The sequence below is a fragment of the Biomphalaria glabrata genome, chromosome 6 (genome assembly GCF_947242115.1).
Source record: "Biomphalaria glabrata chromosome 6, xgBioGlab47.1, whole genome shotgun sequence".
In the NCBI taxonomy this organism is placed as follows: Eukaryota; Metazoa; Mollusca; class Gastropoda; family Planorbidae; genus Biomphalaria; species Biomphalaria glabrata.
This window is the reverse complement of record NC_074716.1, coordinates 2,137,631-2,150,788: the sequence shown is the minus strand read 5'-3', so window position 1 is coordinate 2,150,788 and position 13,158 is coordinate 2,137,631. Positions and strand designations below refer to the sequence as shown.

The 13,158-nt window shown below is 40.3% G+C and overlaps 2 protein-coding genes across 3 annotated transcripts; both read left to right on the top strand.

The window, feature by feature from the left end:
- The first annotated feature begins 1,885 nt into the window (after nucleotides 1-1,885).
- On the top strand, nucleotides 1,886-8,503 carry LOC129926998 (uncharacterized). 2 transcript variants are annotated; one of them, XR_008778706.1, is made up of 2 exons: nucleotides 1,886-6,836; nucleotides 7,624-8,503. XR_008778706.1 is itself a non-coding variant. In XM_056034060.1 (2 exons), the coding sequence occupies exon 2, from the start codon at nucleotides 4,214-4,216 to the stop codon at nucleotides 6,065-6,067; it is 1,854 nt and encodes a 617-aa protein (XP_055890035.1). In that variant the 5' UTR covers nucleotides 1,886-2,176; nucleotides 2,964-4,213; the 3' UTR covers nucleotides 6,068-8,503. The 2 variants fall into 2 exon arrangements, 1 of the variants encoding a protein (XP_055890035.1); XM_056034060.1 differs by having other exon boundaries at nucleotides 1,886-2,176; nucleotides 2,964-8,503.
- A 680-nt stretch (nucleotides 8,504-9,183) lies between these two features.
- On the top strand, nucleotides 9,184-13,091 carry LOC106080195 (uncharacterized). The gene is made up of 2 exons (XM_056034187.1): nucleotides 9,184-9,309; nucleotides 11,516-13,091. The coding sequence occupies exons 1-2, from the start codon at nucleotides 9,252-9,254 to the stop codon at nucleotides 12,652-12,654; spliced, it is 1,197 nt and encodes a 398-aa protein (XP_055890162.1). The 5' UTR covers nucleotides 9,184-9,251; the 3' UTR covers nucleotides 12,655-13,091.
- The last annotated feature ends 67 nt before the right edge of the window (nucleotides 13,092-13,158 follow it).

The window sequence follows — 13,158 nt, the reverse complement described above, 5'->3', positions numbered from 1 at the left end:
TCGAATTTACTTGTATCCTTTGGTTTACCAAGAAATCGTTCACTCCTCCTGGCCCGGCGCCTTCGACATTCACGGAGGTCACGCCTGGCCTCATCTGTCCCTCGACTTTCGTTGGAGGGGTGCTGTGACAGTTCAAGTAACCAAATCCCCCCACTTTTCCCTGTTCACTACCATCCCCCCGTCGCCCTGCGGGAGAGTTAGACTAGGAATTAAGTAGATTATCTTCAACTTTGAAGGGACATCCACAAGAAAGATGACGCTTACTATAAGCTATCCCGACAAGACCAACCTCTAATCTTTCGACTCAGGACCGGACACAACAGAATGCGACAGCATATGTACCAGAAGCTCAAAATTGGAACCAGTGAAATCTGCCCATGTGGAGTATCACCAGAGAATGACGACCACGTCCTCCAAAACTGCTCTCTTTACCAAGAGGCCCGTACAAGACATTGGCCCCAAATCACCCCAATAGAAAGAAAACTATATGGAGAGCTCCCTGATTTGGAAACCACTGCGCAGTTCATCTCATGTATTGGTCTAGTCATCTGAACACTCCAACATAACAATGAGAACGATGAAGAAGGGACATCCGAAACATGTTAAACATCTTAAGCCTACAATCATTTTTACAAAAAACAATATATTTAAAAAAATATGCGCTGGAATATCCGCCTGTCATTTCTCGGAGTATTTTATTATATTTGTATTATGGTATTTGTAAGTTATGGTTCAGTGCTGTACGCCCCTATGTATTGTCGCTACTTTACTGAAGTATTTCTAAATTTAGTGATTTTTACTATTTGTGTAATTGTAGTTGAATGTGAACAGGGCCGGCTTTACAAATGTAACGGATGCTTGCGAGGCCCCTCTTCTACATTATTTGTGCAACAACAACTGTTAGGCCTACTATTAATTAGATTATTCGATCAACATTTTAATTGGATCATTCTATCAACATTTTAATTAGATCATTCTATCAACATTTTAATTAGATCATTCTATCAACATTTTAATTAGATCATTCTATCAACATTTTAATTAGATCATTACATCAACATTTTAATTAGATCATTCTATCAACATTTTAATTAGATCATTACATCAACATTTTAATTAGATCATTCTATCAACATTTTAATTAGATCATTCTATCAACATTTTAATTAGATCATTCTATCAACATTTTAATTAGATCATTCTATCAACATTTTAATTAGATCATTCTATCAACATTGTAATTAGATCATTCTATCAACATTGTAATTAGATCATTCTATCAACATTGTAATTAGATCATTCTATCAACACTTTAATTAGATCATTCTATCAACATTTTAATTAGATCATTCTATCAACATTTTAATTAGATCATTCTATCAACAATTTAATTAGATCATTCTATCAACAATTTAATTAGATCATTCTATCAACATTTTAATTAGATCATTCTATCAACAATTTAATTAGATCATTCTATCAACAATTACTATACAATATGCATAGGAAGCAACTCAAACGCAATAGGCGCCAGTGGCAGTGGGTTAAAGTTACATTAATCGTAGGCCTACGTGTGACGATACGAAACTTGCATACATAAGTTCATTTTAGTTTTTCCCAGCAAACCGTGAGAAACTTAATTTTTAACTTAAACAATTATTTTCTTGTCCACCCATAACTAATTTCTTGTAGGATTTATCCCCCCTCGCACGTTTCTCACGGGACGAATCTCGACATAAAACATTAACTAGCTTCTCCAGGGCTAACTTTTAGTTTTTGACCGCTGGACAGGTGACCCACACACACAATATTCGCTTCACCTGCGCTACGCGCTGCGGACTAATAACTTTTCACACCTATTTCTCCCCCCTTCCCCCCCCCCCCCCCCCCGCAGAATACGCATCGCTCTAAGAATAGCGTTGCAATCGGGCTGGACAAATGCATATTCACCTTAGTCCCTACTCTCACGGTACAGGCCATAAATCGGACATGACGCCTGACATGCCCAGTACATAGATACATGTGAGAAAATCAGCTAGCTATCTTCCCCACCCGTTAAACAAAATGCCCCAACTATATATAGAGAGACCAAAGCATTCCAAGTTAGGCCCGCTAGGATTCTTACAGTCTCCTCTGTTAGGAAGTTTAGTTGTGAGATTTCATTAGGGACAAACGGGTAAGTGTAAACATTTTACTATACTCATTTTATCTCATAGGAATGTGTGAGTACACACTAGTACACAACCACGTTCCCCGTCATTACATTATGACTTTACTATGTATGTACATTGTACTATTTTATGTCGATACTATATCTTCATATAGTAATACTAATGCCGCTATGGTTGTCTACATTTGAAACCATAGTTATTATATATGATTTTGTTATGTTTCTCCATTCCTGTATTTTAGTGATGGATGTAAACAATAACCTTTCGTGAATCTAAGTACTGTCTAAGAACTTAGATCACAGTGCTCTAAACTTACAGAGCCCATGTGAAATTAGTCATTTCACATTTCTGTTGTATATCCCTCAAACATGTTATTATGTCTCCCACCCTTGTGAACTTATAGTTCCTTGGATGAATGTAATTTTGATTAACTATATCAAACACTTATTACTGTAGCCATATCCCTAATATTTTATTTTCATCTTATCCTTTAGTATATAATATGCTCATTCCCCATTTTACTGTAACTGATTACTTATTGCCGTAATCTCATTTAATGGATGAATCTTAGCTAGTATCATCCTACATTATATGATGACACATTTACTGTAGTTATCTTACCTGTATTTTGTTTGCTATTGAGTTATACGCATGCTTTAAGATTTTATACATGATTGTCTTAAATGCCTTATTGGGATTGATACCAATGCCTACATCTGAATGATTGCAAGGCATATGGGAATCCCTGCTCAATACCTTTAGGAGGTTCCTAATTGTCTTTCTTATCCCCAGCCTGGTTGCTACCCCTGGTTGCTACCCCTGATTGCTACCCCTGATTGCTACCCCTGGTTACTACGCACGATTGCTACAACTACCAGATCTCCATAGAAAGCTGTAACCGAGGCAGACCACACCAGATACACCCCCCCCCCCATTACATACCTGTTAGCAAGAAGGCATCGCCTACTGTCCTTGGCCTTAACATATTGCCCAGTGTCCACAGTGCCCTATACTGCCCAGTATCATCTGCCCAGTACCCGGCCCAAACTGTCCACTGCCCAATAGTTATTGCCTAATGCCGACAGATTAGAGCAACCTTCGCAGCAGAAGACAAATTGGTGTTGAGTTAGCACGGCTCTCTACGAGCTAGAGATCACAGCTGAGAGATCGTCCCACTACAACTTAGTCTGCAGCACCAACCATCTCTATTGCTAAACAGGCAGCGGCCTCACCCTAGAGCCAGCTTGCCTATAGCATAGAGAACATCCCGAGCCGACGTCCTAAGACAGAGCCGGATGACTCATCCTTCTGAGTGCCAGTCCTTCGACCGCCAGAAGACGACCCACGGGCTAGCAGCTAAGAAAAATAAGTAGCAGACATAGGAACATTCTTCTCCTCCAATCACTCAATAATTAGCAATCCATGATGAACAGTTATTTTAGATATTAGCATCTTTACTTCTTTTATTTTCTTAATTATAATTTTATTTAATCATTTATCTCCTGTAAACTTTCATTTATTAAATTATTTTATTTTTAAACGTATAATATTGGTCTGTTCTTACTGTTAGTTGCGGTGTGCCTGTACAAAATCTTATATGTGAGCGGGATAAAATTAATAAAATTTCCCCTAGACATAAATAAACAAGCCAAATATTAACTAATTAACATCTCGTCACATATAAATGGGGGCCCGTCCGGGATCTGAAACTAGAATCCTATATTAGACAGGCACAGGCATACAGCAGTAGAACTTTCCTAAATTTAACATACTTTCATTATCTTAAAGTAACGGATTGCAAACGGAGTGAAGAGTGTTACTAGAGTCTTTATATTATATCTATCTTACTTTAGATGTTATCACATATCAACTTTGTATAATATTATTATTTGTGGTTATTTTAAGTAGCATTACTGTGCTTAATATTATATTATTATTACGGGCAACGTGGTTGTTTCATACGGGCATCATCTATTTCTTTTTCTCAAGTACTATCCATCCTTTCAGTCTTATTAGTCCCCCATTCATTTCTCTCATAAATAATGGCCAGCAATACTAGATCCAAGACTGACTCTGACAGAAAGCTTAAAATACAGGAACTGACAGAGACAGCGGCATTGTTAGAGTTAGAGGGTCCAAGTCGCTCTGACTACATCCGACAAAAGTTGGATGAGTGGGAGAGACGAGAATTCGAGTTAGCAATAGAGAGGGAGAAAAATGAGCACGAGCTAGCCAAAGATAAAGAAAAACATGAGCACGAGTTAGCCATGGAGCGGGAGAGACAGGCAACCGAAAGAGCTAGAATAGCTCAAGAGAATGAGACGGCTCGCACAGTAGCCGATTCTCAGCCTGCTAGCCCAGCTTCCAGCCAAGGGTCCTCAAGTAGCTCACCAAACATCCCCTTCGAGCCCTTCGATGAGAAGAGCGAAAGTGTTGAGGTTTACTTAACACGATTCGAAGAGGTGGCACGCTATTATAGCTTGCCCAAGGATAGGTGGTGTTTTAGACTAGCGCAATGCCTTCGAGGCAAAGCTTACGAGGCTTACACAAAGCTCCCCTCATACCAACGGGAGGACTTTGAAGCCCTAAAAGAGGCACTATTGGTTCAATTTGAGCTAACCTCTGATTCATACCATAAGAAGTTTCGAGGGTCCCGCCTTGAGCGCAAAGAAACTTATGTCAATCTTTGCGACAGGCTGGACAAATACCTCGGAAAATGGCTAGCCCTCAGCAAAATGCCCGAAACATTTGAAGGTCTTAGAAACCTTATTCTGGCTGAGCAGCTTCGAGACTGCCTAACGCAGGAAACTCGAATATATGTCAATGAGCAACAGGCGACTGACCCTTCTGACATTGCAATTGCTGCAGACCGATACATAGCTGCCAGACGAGACCAGAAAGCTAAGACACCCGTAACAGAACCACAATCTAGCGAAACCTCCCCTGCCCAGCCCACACCTCACAACCAAAATCAAAACAACCAGGCACGTGTCCCTTCACAACACCCATCCAACCAGTCGAACCGCCCTCCCCATCAATCACGCCAGAATAATTCCTACCACCCCCCTCACCGTGACTCACATAACACGCGTGACGACAGGAGGACTCAACAACAACATGCCCCACACGTCGTATCGGCCCTGACGACCGTTCGACGGCTCAAGACTGGTAACCCTGTAGACCCTCAAATCCCATGTGTACCGCCACACCCCTCTACATCACCCCCAGGTGTAGAGCAGGCCCTAATAAACGGCGTTCAAACTTATATCATGTTTGATACAGCCTGCTCTTTTACTTCCATAATAAGGGAAGCGCTGATTGATTCGGCAGATCTCACCGGTGAAACGGTAGAGATCCAAACCGTCGACAAAACTACACCTCCAATGGTCTTGCCCATAGCGAGGGTTCATGTAGAATGTCGATACGTGCACGAGACCATAAACGCCGCTGTTATGGAGTCACCCGTGTACGACTTTATTCTTGGCTCCCAATACGTACCATTAGGAAATGTCAAGAAGCCATATTTTTCCCTGCCAGTCGGTAGAACGACTAGACAGAAGGATGGCCCAAATCAGTCAAACACTGGGCGCCATCACTCAACACCTCAGTTCAACCGAACTAAGGAAATTAAACCCCTAATTCCTGGCATTGACAGTGTCAGACGGCGTTGGTATGGTCAACAATCTTGGCCCCCACGTATAAATATGATACCTGCATGGAATCACAAAGGTGGTAGTCACCACCGATTCCCGCCCAGTCCATCATGTTGCAACTCCTCCCCATCACCCCCCACTGCTTCAGGTAGGACGCACAGGTACCCAAACAAACCTGACCTCAACCACAGGTCACGTTATTCTCCACCCAAACACAACAGTCCACGGTGGGATCGAAATTAGACTTAAAACGGATACCTGGACGCCCAATCTCCCTTACGAACCGGTCCTCGAATTCAGATTCATTTTTTTTTCCCCTTAGGACAATTAGACTGGACAACGACAAAGCTCAAATGAAACTTATATGCAAGTACTAATAGTATTCTGCGAATACTTTTTAAGTGGGTGGGTATGTGACGATACGAAACTTGCATACATAAGTTCATTTTAGTTTTTCCCAGCAAACCGTGAGAAACTTAATTTTTAACTTAAACAATTATTTTCTTGTCCACCCATAACTAATTTCTTGTAGGATTTATCCCCCCTCGCACGTTTCTCACGGGACGAATCTCGACATAAAACATTAACTAGCTTCTCCAGGGCTAACTTTTAGTTTTTGACCGCTGGACAGGTGACCCACACACACAATATTCGCTTCACCTGCGCTACGCGCTGCGGACTAATAACTTTTCACACCTATTTCTCCCCCCTCCCCCCCCCCCCCCCGCAGAATACGCATCGCTCTAAGAATAGCGTTGCAATCGGGCTGGACAAATGCATATTCACCTTAGTCCCTACTCTCACGGTACAGGCCATAAATCGGACATGACGCCTGACATGCCCAGTACATAGATACATGTGAGAAAATCAGCTAGCTATCTTCCCCACCCGTTAAACAAAATGCCCCAACTATATATAGAGAGACCAAAGCATTCCAAGTTAGGCCCGCTAGGATTCTTACAGTCTCCTCTGTTAGGAAGTTTAGTTGTGAGATTTCATTAGGGACAAACGGGTAAGTGTAAACATTTTACTATACTCATTTTATCTCATAGGAATGTGTGAGTACACACTAGTACACAACCACGTTCCCCGTCATTACATTATGACTTTACTATGTATGTACATTGTACTATTTTATGTCGATACTATATCTTCATATAGTAATACTAATGCCGCTATGGTTGTCTACATTTGAAACCATAGTTATTATATATGATTTTGTTATGTTTCTCCATTCCTGTATTTTAGTGATGGATGTAAACAATAACCTTTCGTGAATCTAAGTACTGTCTAAGAACTTAGATCACAGTGCTCTAAACTTACAGAGCCCATGTGAAATTAGTCATTTCACATTTCTGTTGTATATCCCTCAAACATGTTATTATGTCTCCCACCCTTGTGAACTTATAGTTCCTTGGATGAATGTAATTTTGATTAACTATATCAAACACTTATTACTGTAGCCATATCCCTAATATTTTATTTTCATCTTATCCTTTAGTATATAATATGCTCATTCCCCATTTTACTGTAACTGATTACTTATTGCCGTAATCTCATTTAATGGATGAATCTTAGCTAGTATCATCCTACATTATATGATGACACATTTACTGTAGTTATCTTACCTGTATTTTGTTTGCTATTGAGTTATACGCATGCTTTAAGATTTTATACATGATTGTCTTAAATGCCTTATTGGGATTGATACCAATGCCTACATCTGAATGATTGCAAGGCATATGGGAATCCCTGCTCAATACCTTTAGGAGGTTCCTAATTGTCTTTCTTATCCCCAGCCTGGTTGCTACCCCTGGTTGCTACCCCTGATTGCTACCCCTGATTGCTACCCCTGGTTACTACGCACGATTGCTACAACTACCAGATCTCCATAGAAAGCTGTAACCGAGGCAGACCACACCAGATACACCCCCCCCATTACATACCTGTTAGCAAGAAGGCATCGCCTACTGTCCTTGGCCTTAACATATTGCCCAGTGTCCACAGTGCCCTATACTGCCCAGTATCATCTGCCCAGTACCCGGCCCAAACTGTCCACTGCCCAATAGTTATTGCCTAATGCCGACAGATTAGAGCAACCTTCGCAGCAGAAGACAAATTGGTGTTGAGTTAGCACGGCTCTCTACGAGCTAGAGATCACAGCTGAGAGATCGTCCCACTACAACTTAGTCTGCAGCACCAACCATCTCTATTGCTAAACAGGCAGCGGCCTCACCCTAGAGCCAGCTTGCCTATAGCATAGAGAACATCCCGAGCCGACGTCCTAAGACAGAGCCGGATGACTCATCCTTCTGAGTGCCAGTCCTTCGACCGCCAGAAGACGACCCACGGGCTAGCAGCTAAGAAAAATAAGTAGCAGACATAGGAACATTCTTCTCCTCCAATCACTCAATAATTAGCAATCCATGATGAACAGTTATTTTAGATATTAGCATCTTTACTTCTTTTATTTTCTTAATTATAATTTTATTTAATCATTTATCTCCTGTAAACTTTCATTTATTAAATTATTTTATTTTTAAACGTATAATATTGGTCTGTTCTTACTGTTAGTTGCGGTGTGCCTGTACAAAATCTTATATGTGAGCGGGATAAAATTAATAAAATTTCCCCTAGACATAAATAAACAAGCCAAATATTAACTAATTAACATCTCGTCACACTACGATACACTAGATATGTTAACCCTTTAAGTCCTACACCTTTAAAAGCCTGTGTCAAGAGCCATAATATACATGACAATGTTTGTTTTGTTTTACATGTTTCGGATGTTCCTTCAGAGTTGAAGATAATTACTTCCTAGTCCTAACCTCCCGCAGGACGACGGGGGATGATAGCGGGCAGGGTTTGAACCCTAGACCGTCGATAAATCCGAACGACAGTCCAGCGCGCAAAGCGCACGACCAGTCAGCTAAATGTAAATTGCGGGGCCCCTGTCAAGTGCGAAGCCAAGTTTGGGGCAATAGGTAAAATCGGCCTAAGGCCGGCCCTGAATGTGAATATTCATTAGTTATACATCTCACCGAACATTTGTACGCCTTTGTCCTAGCCTATGGACTAAGAAATGTGCCTTTCTCTTTGTTTCTTGAATATCTAATGAAGAGAGTTCAGTAACGCCCCTGACTAAGAAATGTGCCGTTCTCTTTGTTTCTTGAACATCTAATGAAGAGAGTTCAGTAACGCCCCTGACTAAGAAATGTGCCGTTCTCTTTGTTTCTTGAACATCTAATGAAGAGAGTTCAGTAACGCCCCTGACTAAGAAATGTGCCGTTCTCTTTGTTTCTTGAACATCTAATGAGAGTTCAGTAACGCCCCTGACTAAGAAATGTCTTGTCTTGTTGTACGTAGTTGTCCTGTACACTAAGATGTGTACTCACTGTGTACTAACATCAGCAAAGACACAGCAATGGCGTCATCACTTCTATTCTGTTGTCTGTATTATTTTCTGGCTGTAGCTTCAACTGGTAAGTAAAACATCTTTCACTTTTTACTCAATATTTTAATCATTACACTAAGAACAGTCATACTTTCAAGACCTACCCCCTACAATGAATGTTAAGAGCTTTGGTGTTTCCTTCACGCTTTGCCTGGTCGTGCCCGCTCCCATCCCCCCTTCGTCCTGAGGAAGGTTTGAACTAGGAAGTAAACTATCTTCAACTCTGAAGGAACATCCGAAACATGTAAAACAAAACAATTATTAGGCCTACTCTGTCAATAGTATAAGTCTTACTTACATTATGTCTAGTCCAATCAATAAGTTACACTTGCAGTCATTTTGTCGTTTAGAAGTTAAAAAAAAAGTTTCAATCTTACGCAAGTTTGTTTTTCAAGTTTCTTAGGTTCTTTAAAAAAAAAAAAGCTTATCAAATCAAAAATGTATTCATCAACTCTTCTAAGTAACTGGCCTTCACCTGACAGATCCCGTTAGCTCTCGCCATTATCAACTGGCTCTACTTTGACGGGACTTCTGTAGATTACTAAATAAGATAAAATACTCTGAAAGACACAAAGATAAAGGCACATTCCTCGTCCCATATGCTAGGACAAATTTGTACAAATACTCCTTCTTCCCTAGTGCTATTAGAGCAAGAAATGGGTTGCCTGAGCTAGCCAGGGATGCCAGTGACTTGGCAGAATTTAAGTCATTGGTTAATATGAAAAGAATAAATGCATGACGCGTAGGACGTAATCATCTTCTTTTTGAAGTAACGTCTGTATTATATAAGATAAGAAGATTTATGAGATATTGTCCTTCATATCTGCCTTGGTCTGTTGGAAAGTTGAGGCACCACACACGATCTGTTGACCGTCTTTCTCCATTCCTCTTTTGTCTTTGATAGAATTTCTTTAAAAGTCTGTCCCGTCCATTTTTTGTATGTTGTCTTCCCATCGCTTTTTTTTTGTGTGTCTGTCTCATCTTTTTCCTGGTGCTGTTCCCTGTAGGAAGGTATTTGCGAGCCCTGAGAACCTTGTAATAAGGCCATAGAGTTTTAGTTTGAGTTTTTTTGACAGTAGTTAGCAGGTCATCGTGGGGTCCGATAGATGAACACATCCTGTCTCTCTTCCTTCCTTTATCCCACCAAATCGAAATCAAAAATCTGTCCTGGGTTTATTTTTTCTATTTTAGTTAGTTGTTTTGTTTTGGGTTTTTTTTTCAGTCATCGTTTAGCTATTGATTTTGTTTACTTTAAAAAAAAATTTTGAAGTGAAAAAAAAATTTATTTGAAAAAACTCATGCATCGTAGCTTTTAGTTGACGTGTTCAGATCATATGCATTACAGACACACTGAACAGCACAACTGATTACGGACACACTGGTCAGTACAACTAGTTGCAGACACACTGGTCAGCACAACTAGTTGCAGACACACTGGTCAGTACAACTAGTTGCAGACACACTGGTCAGTACAACTGGTTGCAGACACACTGGTCAGTACAACTGGTTGCAGACACACTGGTCAGTACAACTAGTTGCAGACACACTGGTCAGTACAACTAGTTGCAGACACACTGGTCAGCACAACTGATTACAGACACATTGGTCAGTACAACTAGTTGCAGACACACTGGTCAGCACAACTGATTACAGACACATTGGTCAGTACAACTAGTTGCAGACACACTGGTCAGCACAACTGATTACAGACACATTGGTCAGCACAACTGATTACAGACACACTGGTCAGTACAACTAGTTGCAGACACACTGGTCAGCACAACTGATTACAGACACATTGGTCAGTACAACTAGTTGCAGACACACTGGTCAGCACAACTAATTGCAGACACACTGGTCAGCACAAATGATTATAGAAACACTGCTCAGCATAACTGATTATAAAGTGATCAGCAAACTGGTCAACTCTACTGATTACACAAAGTATATATCAATGTATTATAAACAGTGTGTCTGTGTGTTCGTGTTGTCAAGTGAACTAGTAATAAAAAAGGCTTGAAACTCACTCCCCATTGATCTCAGACAGACAACATGCTACACCACTTTTAAGAACATTAAGACCTATCTGTTTAAAACTTTTTTTTTAGATTAATTGGCATTTTAGCTGTAGTGCCTGTGTTTGTAATGTTATTACAGCGCCTGGAGCCTACATTTTGTTTGTTAATAGCGCTTTATAAATAAAATTATTATTAATAACTTATTGTATTGTACAGTTCCAGATATTTCTATCGACTTGCAAGTTTTACCAAAGGAGATCACCATCGGCAGAACCCAAAGTCTAGAAGTGCTTTGTCAAACGAGATTGATCAATTCTTCTCTCTTCTCTGTGTCACTGTTACATTCCCTAGGCACAGATGCTGCCAACTACACTTACATAGCCACTGTGGCAAACGTGGACGGATCCTTGAAAACCATTTCTGACAACTCAGTTAACGTCACCGGAGCCATAAATAACACGGGGAAATCATACGTCAGGCTAACGGTGGCACGACCTACATTCAAAAGAACCGGATTTTACCAGTGTGAGATCAGCGGCATCGATGCATCGGGAAAACCCGTTGTCACTTCCAACTATGCGCAGGTCCGTTCGTCAAACACCGATATGGACGCAGTTTTTGAAAAAATCGAAAACTTCACACATTTGTATTACGAAACAATACAATCGTTAGAGTCAAAGATTGGCGTCAGCGCTAATATCAGCGCAGCTAACAGCGATATACTGCGTCTTCAGACATCTTTTACACAGTTAAATAAGAGCGTTGTAGCATTTCAAGATACGTCAGCCCAAGAAGCTAAGAATTTCACAAATTTATTTTACCTGCTTCAAAATGAGGTCAAATTTGCTACCTCGAAATGCGAAACAAAGTTAAAAGAAATGAGTTTTTTCCAGACCAATTTTCAGTCAACCCTACAAACTCTGACAGGCAAGCTAGAGGCGTTTGAAAAGCAGCAAGCTATGGCCAACTTAGATTTGAAACTACATGCCAAGACACTTGCCTCTCAACAGTTGACAATGGCCTCGCTCAAAATCCAGTCCGGAAACTTTATGTGCGGCCAATATGTCCGTAACTTCCCGATAGCCTTGACCCGAAATGAACGAGCGGAAGACTTCCAAATCACTTTCCCGACCCCCTTCGCAAATCAGCCAATCATTCTGCTCCACGTGACGCGCTATGATGTTTTCAGTGGCGAGAATTTCAGATTTGATCTTGATAAATACAACGTTACGAATTCTGGCTTTGTTGGCAGGTGTTTGACCTGGGGAACTACAGTTATATATAGAATCAGAGTTGAATGGACGGCACTCGACATACCAACAAATGTAATTCAAAATAAAACCCAGCAAAACTAAGCTACAATGATTAAATCCCCCATCCTCTAGCTCATTACGAACAATGAAAAAGTTTGAATTTCTAAGCAATGTTTTACAAAAAAATCAAAGACATGGAAATAATTATCGCTAGAAGTTCTTATTTTATCTTATAAATTGCAGACGTCCCTTCAAAGCAGAAGATAATTACGTCCTAGGTGTTCCCATGTGTAAATCTAGAGGTGCATGTTAATTAGATATTTAAACTGGTACTAGAGAAAGGAGTGGCTAGTCGAGGAAATTATGTGCTTCTGAATGAATCGGGGGAGGCAATCGTGTAAATGTCAAATAATCAGGGGAGGCAAAGCTATCTGTTTATGTTATCTTTATTTTTTAGTTTTCAGTTTACCAAGAGGAATAAAAAGGTAAACATTTCTTGTTAGATTCTAAAAAGAAATAATAAACTCAGTCATCTATGATCCACTGTTATTGTTTAGATTGTTTGTTCATTATTTCTATCATGACTTACATTCTAGAACTTTACCC

What these genes read in the sequence shown, in the direction of transcription:
- LOC129926998 (XM_056034060.1), top strand. Translation starts at nt 4,214, where the DNA reads ATGGCCAGCAATACTAGATCCAAGACTGACTCTGACAGAAAGCTTAAA.
- LOC106080195 (XM_056034187.1), top strand. Translation starts at nt 9,252, where the DNA reads ATGGCGTCATCACTTCTATTCTGTTGTCTGTATTATTTTCTGGCTGTA. An exon ending in TCTGGCTGTAGCTTCAACTG is followed by an intron (nt 9,310 to 11,515) that starts GTAAGTAAAACA and finishes TGTATTGTACAG; the next exon opens with TTCCAGATATTTCTATCGAC.